We start from the raw sequence: 13,922 nt of genomic DNA, 5'->3' as shown, positions 1-13,922 counted from the left end.
ATTAAAGTAACTACCATTCATTTAAAAATGGAACAGAAGTAAGCCAATATGAATGAGAAATATATGAGGATAAACACTAGGTACAATTTTTATATTAACCAATGATTTTAAAATACTTCCAACTCAAAACCTAAAATGTGCCTAATGTGCAAGGCTATTAAAAATCTAAATTGAAATTTTTTTAATTATATATGTTTATTAATGCACATGAATGACACACATTTCTTAAGAATTATTTACATATGTTATTGTAATAATTAAGATTTTAGAATTCGACTAACTGAACTCTGTTGCAAATTACACCAGTAGAAACTCAGATCATTGCTTTGATTGACAAGCAAGCTCTTAAAGTAGCTACAACCATGTTATACTAGAAAATAGTCTATTGGGCATTGCAGCAATAAAAAGTTTTATGTGATAAATACCTAAAAAGGCAGAAATCAAAACTCCAGTACAATGAGATGTTAGAACTTTAATAGCACTAACCACTGAGCTACACTGCAGAACAAACACATGCAAACATATAACAAAATCATGCAAATATTTCACTTAGTCTTTTAATAAAAATATTCACTGCTGCTTCTAATAAAATGAAATCCTTCTATGATAATATTTTTTTAAATGCAGTACATTGCTGAGATACAGAAATTTGTTATCATAATTAATTAGCTCTACTTCTGTCATAATGAACAAAAATTCTGAAGCTGAAGTAATATATATGGCATTAAACATGTAATGTATTAATTATGCTAATGGTAGAATGAAATTTAAGCCTTTCAAAAGTAATAAAATATTACTAAAGTGACAAAATAAAATTGTTTACTTAGCTATAGTGATATGTAATGAACTGTTACAGCTTAAATGAAAACAAATAGCAAATTAAATGAATGATAAATGACATATGAAAAAATTCTGCACAGATCGAGAATAATTTTCTACTTTGTAAGAATAGAGTTTCTTTATTAAGTGAAAATTTGTGTTAATTTACCTTCTACTAGCAAGAGAGTACTAGTAACCAAAGTTGCTATTTCATTCTCCAGAACACATTCAAATCTGCCATGATCTTCTTTGCGCAAACCTTTGATTGTTAAATTCCCTCCCCTGATCACAGCTCGCTCCCTGGGCAATTTTTCACCATCAGCCTATTCAGACACAGAACAAATTTTAATTCGCAAAATCATACTAAACAAACACACATCAATTTAACAGGATTAAAATCTGAAGAATGGATTCATGCAATAGTTCCAGTTTTTAGATAATCAGAAAATTTAAAAAAAAATACATGAAATTTTTAATGTTTAGTACTGAAAAATAAAGGCATAAAAAGACCTTCCCTCCCATTAGTACAAAGTGTAAAGCCTATTTATTAACAAGTATATTAAAATCTGTCATAACAATGCCAAATAATAATAATAATAAACGCAGAACTTAACAACAATTCTTTGCCAGCCCCCACGCCCAAAATAAAGTTTCCAATTTTTATGCTGAAACATTGGTCACCTATATAAATTTAGAAAAACAACAGTCCATAAAATATGAAATGTTACTTAAAAACACATCTCTGTTTGATACTACAGAAAACATTACAGTTAGCATCCATATGCTTGCAAATCAGAATACTTTATAAAGAAAAAAAATAACTAAGATTTTTTTGGGGTAATATTTGAGTAAATATATGTTATATTTTTTACCATCCTTCAGATATTATAATTATTATGGCAGTATTATTTTATTTCATTCTTTATGAAACATAATCACCTTATTTCTGAAAGAAATTTTATAATCATTTTAACAAATTTTTAATTTAAAAAAAAAAAAAAAATCTGGAGGTGGGAACATTTATTAACTGAAAGCATCTGTTAGATAATTATTGTAGCTGTCATAAGCTTGACTAAGATAATCAGATTCTTATTGCTCTTAAAATTCATGTTTAGTCATGTTTAGTTTCTAGTGAAAGGAGAAAGAAAGTGGAATGACACAGGAAAAGAGAAAAGTTAAATAAAGAAGTTATTATATAAGTATTTATTTATAAATGCCATGTAACATATGCATTTATTTCACAGCGTATATAAAAATGAAATTGTGCTTAATTGTTACATAAAACATTTAGTTACAAATAGCTTTGATACTGATGCTTACAACATACATAAACTAAAAAATAAAATAAGGTACAACTATTAATTTGAATTTTGCTTATGAAATAATGCTGCCATGACAAGTACCTATAAATTATTTCACCCAGGAGGAAAAATCTGAATGAATTTCAATAATCAATAAATAAACTTAATTTTTATTTAAAAGATGATTTCACAGTTCTAAGGCGTTATAAAAGAAAAATTTCTAAAGTGAGACATAACACTATAACAAGACATACAATATCCCTTTCACACATATCAGTTACTGGATGCTTATATCTGAAGGATATCAATTAAAATAACATTAAAAAACTTGTTTTCACTTCTCTAATCAACAAGGCCAGTTACTTGTTGCCTATATTCGAAGGACGGTAAATTAAAATTTAAAAAAATTTAAAAAATTAAAAAAGCTAATTTTTCTCTTCCCCAATACATTTTATGAAAATTATCAATGCCATTAATGTACATACCCTTCTCCAGACAACAGTAGGTTTTGGCTGTCCTGATCCTTCACAAGGCATTTTTACTTCACTGTTCACCGGCTTCTGGTAAGTATCACGAGGCTTTACAGTAAACATAGGAGGATCTAAGATAAAAAATATTTTTATTTAGATTTGGTTTATTTGGATTGGGAGCATTGCATCATTTCACAAATCAAATATTTACATAAAATAATTTATAGAACAGAACTGTTTGAATTTTCTTCATTTATGTATGCCTTTAATATTTATACATGATTTAATCCTTATCCTGATTCATCCCTATTCATTTTTATGATAAACTATGCCATCTATATGATGCATAACTTTGGATGTGTGTCACTTTCCCAATTCATTCACCAAGTTTTCTTGTTGCAGCTGTAACAGCATCTCAGGAATTCATTTCTTTTGCTTCGCAAAATTTAAAAGTTACAAATATGAGAAGATTTGGGATACATCAGACTGGTATAGGAGCTGTAATCCAGTAAGTGGATGCCTCCATGGAAGATAATGCACTTTTGTGTCATTTCATAAACATAATTTACATCAGCAGCTGCTTCTCTTCTGCATTCTTCTTTAAATCTAAGTTATTGCTACAATAGAATCCACTCTCATTAAAAGTCAAAACAGAAATTTAAATATATATATATATATATATGGGATTAAAAAAAGGGGTAAATCAATACTGAGTGCTTCTGCATTAGAACTAAAACAGTTTTACAAAAGGAAAGTACATGGAGCACTTTTTGCAGAACTCACTTCAAGGCAGACTGGCTCAAAAATTTATTCAATGAAATGAATGGGTAGACATTTATAAAAAGACTAAAATACATTTTTAATGTTGATAAAGTGGTTTCTACTTTCATTTTATCTCCCAAGAACCTTAGCCTTTATTCCTTTGACGCGTGTGATATTTTTATAATTTTTTAAACTAAAAACTCTAGAAATTGAATAATATGATCCTAGAGACAAATAATATATGAATTAAAAAAAATCTACTCTTGCCCATTGTTCTGTAGGTGGTGGTCGCACTGTGAAACCACCACGCGCCTAGGACTTTGAAACTTACTGATGTAGTAGGGGGAAAAAACTTACCATTTTCCGCGCGCGTTTCCAATAAATGACGAAATTTACAGATTTAAAAAAAAAAAAAAAGTATGCAAGAATTGCATTATATATATATTTTTTACATTATTTTACAAAGTAAATCATCAGAAAAAATTAAAAAATAAACATTTATGTAATTTTTCTATAGCAGTGAAAATATAAGTACCTACATAATAAGGACATTTGGATAAATGGATTAAAAACCTCAATAAAATAAGGATAAAAAAGAACTCAGCGTTGTTTTTTTTTTTTAATTTCAAAGAAAAATTTTTTTGTGACACTGTTTAAAGCATGTTTTATCTCTTTGGTACATGCATAGACCCACATTGCACGTTTCGCAGATACATCTTGTTCTATGAGGTTTCTTCCTTGTGCTACAAAATGTACACTACCTGGATTTAAATTTCACTGGTATATGTTCAGCGTTATTTAGTTTCTTTTCATCTGGCACATGAAATTTGTCGTTTTTTATGTTAATGGGGGGGGGGACTTGGTCTTTTTGGCTTTATACGGATCATTCGTTTCCCATTCATACTTATTTTATTCGTATTTCATCCCAAAATATTCAGAAAATATTTTTAATTTAAATAAAACTTTTACGCAATTGCTATTTTTAATTATAGCAAAGTATATTTACATTAAATTTAAACCACAGGATATAATTTATAAAATCACAATACTAGCTTGGGGAGCAAGTGTGTTGATGTCAGAGAAAGGTATTTAGAAAAGAAAGACCTTTTTACTGGGCACATGCATGTATTATTTAGTAATAAAATAACTCTGTGGTTTCAAACCCCTTTATCTATATCCGGGTAAAAATAAACATTCCTATTTGAAAAGCAAGCGATTGCCATTGAGAAGCAAACGCCAGTGGTTTCAAGATGCGACCACCAAGCCTCTAGAGGATTGTAAGCATTGTGACACAATGCTTTAGTGGCGCAATGGTCGCGCCCTGAAACCACATAGCAAATGCCATACATACAGAGGGTTTTTTTTATATATGCAGTTTAATTACTGCAATTTTTTATTGTTTATGATAGAAATCATGATGTGCAATGACTAACTTTTGAAATTTAAAGTTGTTTATATTAATAAAAGGAAGTTATTTTTTCTCATCGAAAACGAATTTTAAAAGGCATCCGATCTGAAGTATTAATACCTAAAACATATATGATTCTACAGTCATTTTGTGTTACTTAGATGTTAAAGATCAGTAATCAATTCATTTTCACTCAAAAATTTCGGGAAAAAAAGGAGAAAAAAAATTCGGAAAATGGTGGTTTCAGGGCGTGACCACCGCGCATCAAAGTGTTAAAGAAGATCAATGTCGTGAAGTCAAGAAAAGTCACTTCACAATTAATGTTATACTGGAAATATCTTAAAAATGTAACCTAATAATATACTGAATTAATTAAATTCAATGCTACTTTTTCCAGAGTATCTATTCCTTAGTACAGGAATTAATGCAAGCAATAACAATGGTGATCAAAATATACTAATGAAACACAATTAGATTATAGCCTCTCTAAAAGGCTGGCAGACTGGGAGAATACATTCCATGTACTTTAAAATTATTTTATAATCACTGACCTCTCACTAATACCTCCATGATATTAGATGTTCCAGCAGTACCATGAACATTGTAAGGGGTGCATCGATATCTGCCTTGATGTTCGTGGCTTACTCGTTGAAACAGCAGAGAGCCATTGTTTAATGTCACCACTCCTGGATTGGCATTGGGATCGAATGGTCTACGGTCTTTGGTCCAGTGAATAGACTGGAAAGGAGGATTGGCTTGAACATAGCATCGAAGAATACCTGAGAGGCCAGAAGGCAGATATTGTATAGTTGGAGAATAAGTAACTCTAGCTGGATCTGCAATAAAACCATATTATTTATTACATAATTTGACTCTAAAATCAGATTCATAATAGCTACATTTTCTCATATGATTAGAACAGAAAGAAGACTGCATATTTATCTAAATACCCATTGCAAGAAAATAGCTAAAAGTAACCAAAATCTGGACCTCGTACAAAATATACATGTAATTGTAAATTACACTGCTAGATATAGCATGTTTACATTATTCTGCTGATAGTCTGGCAAGATGTACACTGCACTGTTTACAAGTGTCAGTTTCAATTTGGCTTGCAAATTGTGCTTTGTGATTTCTGTGATGTATAATAAAAGAAAAGTAAATCTGGGTTAAATTTTGTTTCCTCTTATATAAATCAGCTGCTGAAACTATAGTGATTCTTTAAATTGCATTTCAAAGAAGAAGCTTAAGTAGGTTTATAAGTGATTTTTCACATTTAAAGTAAAGGAAAATGTCATTCGAATAATAGACCAACCAGTGGTCGCCAAGACCATTAAAAATGACGAAATTCTTGAAAAACGTTGCAATAAAATTTATGAAGATCATTGGTGCAGCATCAAAAAGATTTCTGACTTGACTTGTGCTCTTTGCATATCTTAAAGAGAGATAGAAAAAAAAAAGCTCCTCAATAAAGGAAAGTAATGATTGGCTTCTGACCATGACATAGCTCTTTGTTGTCTAACCGTTCCTATTCATATAAGTCCGTGCAACTTTTGCTCATCCATACACACTAATGTTTGTGAAAATTACAATACCATGAAGGAATTATGCAAATTGAACCCAACTTACAGAAACTGTAAGTGAGTAAAGTGAGGTAAGACATGTATATGGTTAGAATTACAAAGCAATTGTGCATGCGTGGAATGAGAACCAGCCACATGTTCCATGTACATAAAGGACTATAAAGTTGTGTTGAAATCTGTTTATCCCCCTCTGTCTGCAGTGAACATTTAATTAGTGGTCAGTATACCTCATCAACAGTGGAGAGTGCCATACCAACAACTAACGGAATTTGAAAGAGGCCACATCATCGATATGCCAAAGAATGGACTTTTGCATTGAGCAATCACAGCATACAAGCAGCATAATGCCATAAAAGTGATGCATGTTTGTAAGAAATGGACAGAGGAAAACCAGACAAAGCAAAATCTTGACAGTGCAGCATGCAATAGTACAATGGCATGGGACAATAGATACCTCATCCTCTTAGCTGAGACTGATTCTACAGCATCTGCTCATTTTTTTAGCATGCTGTTTGAACTCAGATATAGCAATTTTGTTGTCTAGCTCCATGGTTCATCACCATCTACTGCAGCATAAACTGCATGCAATGGTTCTTTTATGCAGGATTCCCGTGTCGCAGAATCATAAATGCCTCTAACTTCAATCAGCACAGTAACACAGAGTGTGGCATGCCCTGTGGCAACAAGTTGTTTCCTCCAATGAATCTCACTATAATCTGGAGCATAATGATGGAAAAGTACGTATCAAGCATTACAGTGGGGAACATGTGCTCCCACAGTCAGTTATACAACATCATACCGCATAAACGCCTGGCATCATGGTATGGAAAGCTATTGGGTATAATTGTCGATCCCAATAGTGCAGACTGAGGGCAATCTCAACATTGTTGTTACATAAGGGAAGTTGTGGCGCCAGAGGTCCTTCCAATATTTCTTAGATTACACAAGCCTTCTTTAGGGCACAACAGGTTTCACTTCTTCCATGGTCTGCATATTAACTGGATATGCCACCCATTGAGTATGTCTAGGATTTCATTGGTTGATGACTAAGGAGAGCATTTTTTTACTCTGTAAGAAGTCAAAGAAAAATTCCTGCAGGCCTTGCACAATGTTGGTCATCAAAAATTCCAAAACCATTTCCATAAGTGGAAAAAACACTGGAATATTCACATGGAGAATCCTTTGAAAGAGATTACAACTTGGCTATTTTTGGGTATTCCTTGGCATATTTCATATTACTTACAATATTTCTAAGGCATAATTTTTTTTTGGGGGGGGGAGTCAAAATTAAGTTAAAGCTGAAAGTAACAGATACAATTAAAACTTGTTTCAAAAGTGCCTCTTAAAAGCCTTGAGCATTTATTGTTGGAAAATAAAATAATTCCTACATCACTATATCATAATCTCAGATTTACATGATTATTACAGCTCACATTCAATTTGAAGTGATTACACATGAAAACATAATCTCAACAGTGCAAATTCTAGAAAATGAAGCAAACTATCTTTTAGATATACACTATTTCTCAGAAGAATATTTTAAATTGTGGCGTTTTGAAGCAGTATATTCTTAAAAAACTCTAATAAACTGGAACACCATATAAAAAAGCACAGTAATTTTAGTATGCACACTTAAGAAATGACTTTTACAAATAAATCTTGTATTTTAAAACAATATCAAGAATTCTTCTTCTTTTTTAAAGGGGTACTGATCTTAGGCCTGCAGTACTCAAATATATTATGCACATTAATGTTTCAAAAAAGATATAGCTAAAACAATTTAAAGTGGAAATAGTGGGAAGGGAAATATTGAGAAATTAATCTTTTCACAGCAAGAACAATATATTTAAAGTGAATTAATTTTAAAAGAATTTTTTTTTCTACATTTGAGTTAAAAATAACTTTTATCACTTCTGAAACTAGAGATACAGTTTAAATTTATTTTGTGAATATTTAATTATCTACAAGAATATTTTGCTTCAATTTCTTTATAAACTACTTTTTGATTTTCTTTGCTCGATAAAACTGAGAACTTATTTCTAAAGTTAGTAAAGGGCGTATCCTTTTATGAAATATAAATTTTAATTTAATTTCTTAAATTGTTAATATCCAAAATTATTAATATAATACAACAACACAACTAGCAGACTACATAATAATGCACAATAATTAAGACATTTATTAAACATACATTCAACACTCAAGTAAACTGATGCAGAGTCAGGATTGCCAATTCCATTTGAGACCTCGCAAGTGTACAGCCCAGAGTCTTCTGCTGTGAGAGGGCTGATGAACAGTAGTCCATCTTTGCGCACCAGCGAGCGACTCTCCAACCAAGTGAGTTGGCTAATATCAATACCATTGTGATACCATCGATGGGTTATATTAGCTGGTAGAGCTTTGGCTTCACATATGAATTCCACTTTGCCACCTTCTAACTTACTGGTGTTTCGAGGAGGCACAGTAATGACAGCAGGCCCTATATTAAAATTTGTCCATATAAATAAAAGCTCATTAAGTCGTTGACTAGTGTATTCAAAAATTTAAATTTAAATAAAAATGTTCAAATGGATATTATATAGAAGAACACTTCAAAAATTTACAGAGGGTTTTTACATAATTTTAGTATGATTTCAGGCTGTTTAATTAATGCTTAAAATGTAAAGAGTATTTATTTAAATGTTCAATCTAATTCTGAATTATTATCTACATTGTGATTTACATGATAGAAGGGTTTTTCGTAAAATTTCTCTTCCACTACTTTCCAAAGTTCATCAATCATGGACTCTGGTAAGTCCAATAGTCCTTCTATCTTGATGGAAGATATTAGGTTATAGGTATTTCTCTCACCTTCTTAGCATGCCTTCGTGGTGTAGTGGTCAGCACACTCGATGCGTATTCAAGAGGTCCATGGTTCCAGTCCTGGCAAGGGCATTGTTCATTTTCCATCTCTCCTGCTTTGAAATAACCTAATGTCTCTGCAATGGCGCCCGAACTAAAAGGTGGTGAATGACAATTCTTCACCACCGGGATTTAGCGATTGGGTCCCCTAAAACCCCAGTTGCCCTTTAAAAGTGAGAATATACAAGGTATTTCTCCCACTTTCTTAGCATGCCTTCGTTGCGTAGTGGTCAGCAAACTCGATGCGTATTCGAGAGGTATGTGGTTCGAGTCCCGGCATGGGCATTGATCATTTTTCATCTCTCCTGCTCCGAAATAACCTAATGTCTCTGCAGTGTCTCTTGAAAAAGAAAGAACTCTTTTCAAGAAACCAGAGGCACAATAGTCCATAGGTGAAACATCAGGGGGACTTTTCTGGAATATATTGAAAATGTATATATGTAATAACTGTATTTGTCTTTATTTTTCAAGGAATGCAGTGATACTTAAAGAAACATAATTCCTCCATAAATATGGGATATAAAACTTTCTCTTGATAGTGCAGAGTTGATTTTAACATTTTTTCCTACTCTTCCATTTTTTATTTCCCAATGTAAAAGAATCCTGCTACATTCATAAAACCCTCATTGTCACTTTCTTTGCATTAATGAAACTAGGTTTGTACATTTTCTTCGCTTTGTTTTCAATAATATAATGGAACCCTTTTTTGTTGCAGTCATTTAGTTTCATCAAGGGTCAAAATGTATTTCCATTTATCTCCTGTAAATTGGTTTCATACAGGGTTCTATAAATTGCTCTGCATTGAGCCACATATGTCAACAAAAAGCTGATGAACATTTATGTTTTTTAGCTTTTTAAAGTAGTAAATCTTGGTTTATTACTTTATTCTTATATTATATACATTATATTGAAAATGTATATATGTAATAACTGTATTTGTCTTTATTTTTCAAGGAATGCAGTGATACTTAAAGAAACATAATTCCTCCATAAATATGGGATATAAAACTTTCTCTTGATAGTGCAGAGTTGATTTTAACATTTTTTCCTACTCTTCCATTTTTTATTTCCCAATGTAAAAGAATCCTGCTACATTCATAAAACCCTCATTGTCACTTTCTTTGCATTAATGAAACTAGGTTTGTACATTTTCTTCGCTTTGTTTTCAATAATATAATAGAACCCTTTTTTGTTGCAGTCATTTAGTTTCATCAAGGGTCAAAATGTATTTCCATTTATCTCCTGTAAATTGGTTTCATACAGGGTTCTATAAATTGCTCTGCATTGAGCCACATATGTCAACAAAAAGCTGATGAACATTTATGTTTTTTAGCTTTTTAAAGTAGTAAATCTTGGTTTATTACTTTATTCTTTGTTACTACAGATTTCTGCATTTTCTGTTGTAAATGATTTAACTTTAGAAATATTAGAAACAGTACATATCCTTTTGGCGTGATTAATAATTAAAAGCTGAGTTCTAGGAAGGAATTAAACAAGCAGCTATATGAACATGCCAAACATTACATGGACTCGTATTGAAGGCTAAGGAGTAAGAAGTTGCTTTTGTGAACTTTTGATAATTATCAGAAGTTTTGACAAAACTTGTTACTTATGAGAGAAATTTTTATTTTAATTAGCTTAACTTTAAAAAAGAACACAAATTAATGAAGTTTTCAAACCTGCAACAATGACTTTTGTTAAAGCATTTACACTTCCTTCTTTGTTTCTTGCAACACACAAGTAGTCCCCAATATCTGATTGTTGAATGTTATTTATTCGTAGCTCAGAAGCAGTTATCTGTACAGTAGGAGAAGATTGCAGCGGTAGATTGTCCTGAAATAAATAAGATAAAGAATAAAAATTTAATAAACAACATGCTGAATTAACCATTTGTCTGGGCAAAAATTGAAACATTTCCTTTGTAAAGACATTTATAAAGGATTCATATATAAAAACTTTTATAAAGTATAATCTGAAACCAAATACCAAAGCTGAGCTTCATAAAACTGAAAAATGTAAAAAATAAAATTCAATAAATTACAAATTCAGCACTTACCTTAAACCAAGATATTACAGGAAGAGGGGTACCTATTGCTTCACAATTTAATGTAACAGATTCCCCAACTTTCACATATACTGTGTCTGGAGGTTTCAATTTAAAATGTGGAGGGGCTGTAAGAAATGTTTGCAAAGAAATAATTTTTTAAAGGTCTCAGACGGCATACAAATTATACATGAATAAAAATTCAAGAAAGTAAAAAAGATCAGATAAACTTAAACATAAAATATACAATTTAAAAATACTGTTCCAGATTTAATTTTATATAATAATTACCTAATTTTCTTGTAATATTATTTGAAAAGCTGCAAACATTTAGTGCTAAAACAACTCTATCATTAAGATAATGTGCAAGAGAGTATAACAATTTAAACTCTATCATGTTTAAAGGATCTCTATTTAGCAATGAATTATGCAATGCTTAAATACATGTTGATGTAAAATTTTGGATAAAATATTTAGAAATGAGGGGCATTAGCTCTTAGCATATTCAGAATGCATTGAAGATTCAGAACCCCTGAGATGTAGCAGACAGTTAGGCTTTAAAGGTATCATGATGGCTACTTACTTGTGGCTTTAGAGAAAATATTTTATTAATACATTATAAAATCTATAATTCACAGAAGTTAAATTATAATTCAAAATATAATGAAATATAAATTAATTTTAAATTTGAATTTACTCATTTATTTGCCATACATTATAGAATAACAAATATTGAAATAATTTATAAATATTTAAGACATAGGATTTTAAAACATATTTTAGCTTAGCTATAAAGAAACTTATTTCATCAATCAACCATACTGCCAAAGCAAAAGAATATAACACCTTAAAAAGATAAATGAACTTTATTGTAATCATTTATTGTACTTGCTGCTTAAAACCTTTTCAAGAAATTCACAGATTGACTACACTGGATCAAATCCATGACTGCTGCTTGAGATATACTGTATTATGCTTTGTTAATGTGAATAAAACCAACTCACAATTGTCTTTAATAAAAAATTGAATAAAAGAATGTATTACAATGGTGGATAAGGAAAATATACTGTTAACTGCCAGATGAATTAATGCTAATGAATTTTTGTCACGTTCCGCAACACTAGATGATAAAACTAGCTTTCATAAAAAAATAAACAGGCAATTGTTTAAATGGTGAAAGTGCTTTAAGAATGGCAAAAAATGAAGTGGGAAGGCTAAAGGGCTAACAATACTTTGTCTGAATATCAAAGTCTGATTTTCTGATCAAGTAATAATTATACGTCTTATGTGTTAACATATACTAAGATGTGTAAAAAGTCTCATCTATAATGACAACACCATTAACAAACATTTAAACATTCTATATTTTTGAATTTATCAAAGTTTTTTTTTAACTTAATAGTTTTAAAAAAACTGCATGCTTTTAGGTTATGTTTGCTTCATATCATGATAGATTATCAATAAGCTGATGAATATGTAAATTGAAAGAAAATAAAACAAATTTCATGCATAATTATATAAACCAAAATATCAAAACTGAATTTCATTTTTTCTGCAACTCATAAAATTAAGTATCTTACCAAGCACATCAAGATGAACCCATGAACCATTCTTTGGTGAATCTGGAGGTCGATTTAAAAAATACACTTTGCATTCATACCATCCTTGGTCTGCTTCTCTTACAGCAGTCAAATTTAGAGAAGCCAGACCACCAAGTGAAGCTCTGCCTTCATATCCTTCTCCAGCATGAGGAGGATATCCATCATACCATATATAGATGGGAATTTTCACATCTTGCTTCTGCCACTGTACAACATATGGTACAGGAGTTCCTTCAGGGAATGAAAATGTGCAAGGGAGAATAACATCTTCACCAAGAAGTGCAGTGGTATACTCTGGTTCTAGTTGAGAAACACCTGCAAAGTGTTTCAGATTATACATCCAGTTTTTATTTTAATATCTGGATCTCCTATAAACATTTACAATTATTATATAAAAAAAAAAATAAAATCCCTTTTTTAGATTGGAAAAAATTTTCTTAATTTTAATTACACTCTAATTTAAACTTAATTCTCATATCTATTAACCAATTTCCTCAAGTAACAGCACTATTCAGTACTAAGCAAGAAAAGGCTACCAAAAAGCATTGAATTAGGTATCATAATATTTACTAATTACAGATAACAAAACCATTTACCTACACACTAAAATACTACTACATCTTAACCAGCAGTTAACTAATTTAAAAATACTAATATCTTTTGTTTTGTAGGAGAACGTTTCACATAAAAGTATTTTATCATACTTCCATAATATACCATAAATTATATTCATAAAACTTTAATTTGAAAAGTATTTTGATATCAACCAAGGCACATCAATTATAAATTCTAAATGCAGCATCTGGAAAAACTGCTTCTGATGTTAAAATTAAGTCAAATTCAATAGTTTCCCTAATTTATTCAAAACATTAAACAATGTGTTTTATGAACATGCAGGGTAATTAAAAAAGAACTGCCTGATTTCAGTTGCACAGATTAACAAAGTCTAAAGAAGTCTGAAAATATAACAGTTACTGAGACTATAAACTCAATAGAAATTAAATTGACATTCAATCTCTGAAAGGAACCATGT

The 13,922-nt window shown here is 30.7% G+C and overlaps 1 protein-coding gene across 3 annotated transcripts in view; it reads right to left on the bottom strand.

Moving 5' to 3' along the window:
• LOC118194494 (protein turtle-like) overlaps window positions 1–13,922 on the bottom strand; it is an 85,468-nt gene that overhangs the window by 47,432 nt on the left and 24,114 nt on the right. For all 3 annotated transcript variants that reach the window (XM_035365643.2, XM_085827063.1, XM_035365647.2), the window contains 7 exons: window positions 12,869–13,204; window positions 11,301–11,416; window positions 10,924–11,077; window positions 8,535–8,822; window positions 5,312–5,596; window positions 2,606–2,721; window positions 989–1,142 (listed from right to left, as the gene is read on the bottom strand). In XM_035365643.2, the coding sequence (XP_035221534.2) occupies window positions 989–1,142; window positions 2,606–2,721; window positions 5,312–5,596; window positions 8,535–8,822; window positions 10,924–11,077; window positions 11,301–11,416; window positions 12,869–13,204 (1,449 nt within the window). The remainder of the gene's footprint in view (window positions 1–988; window positions 1,143–2,605; window positions 2,722–5,311; window positions 5,597–8,534; window positions 8,823–10,923; window positions 11,078–11,300; window positions 11,417–12,868; window positions 13,205–13,922) is intronic.

This window comes from Stegodyphus dumicola, chromosome 11 (genome assembly GCF_044657685.1).
Source record: "Stegodyphus dumicola isolate Sdum_Otavi_A_Nest chromosome 11, ASM4465768v1".
NCBI classification, from domain to species: Eukaryota; Metazoa; Arthropoda; class Arachnida; order Araneae; family Eresidae; genus Stegodyphus; species Stegodyphus dumicola.
The sequence above is the reverse complement of the archived record's forward strand: the minus strand, read 5'-3'. Positions and strand labels throughout refer to the sequence as shown.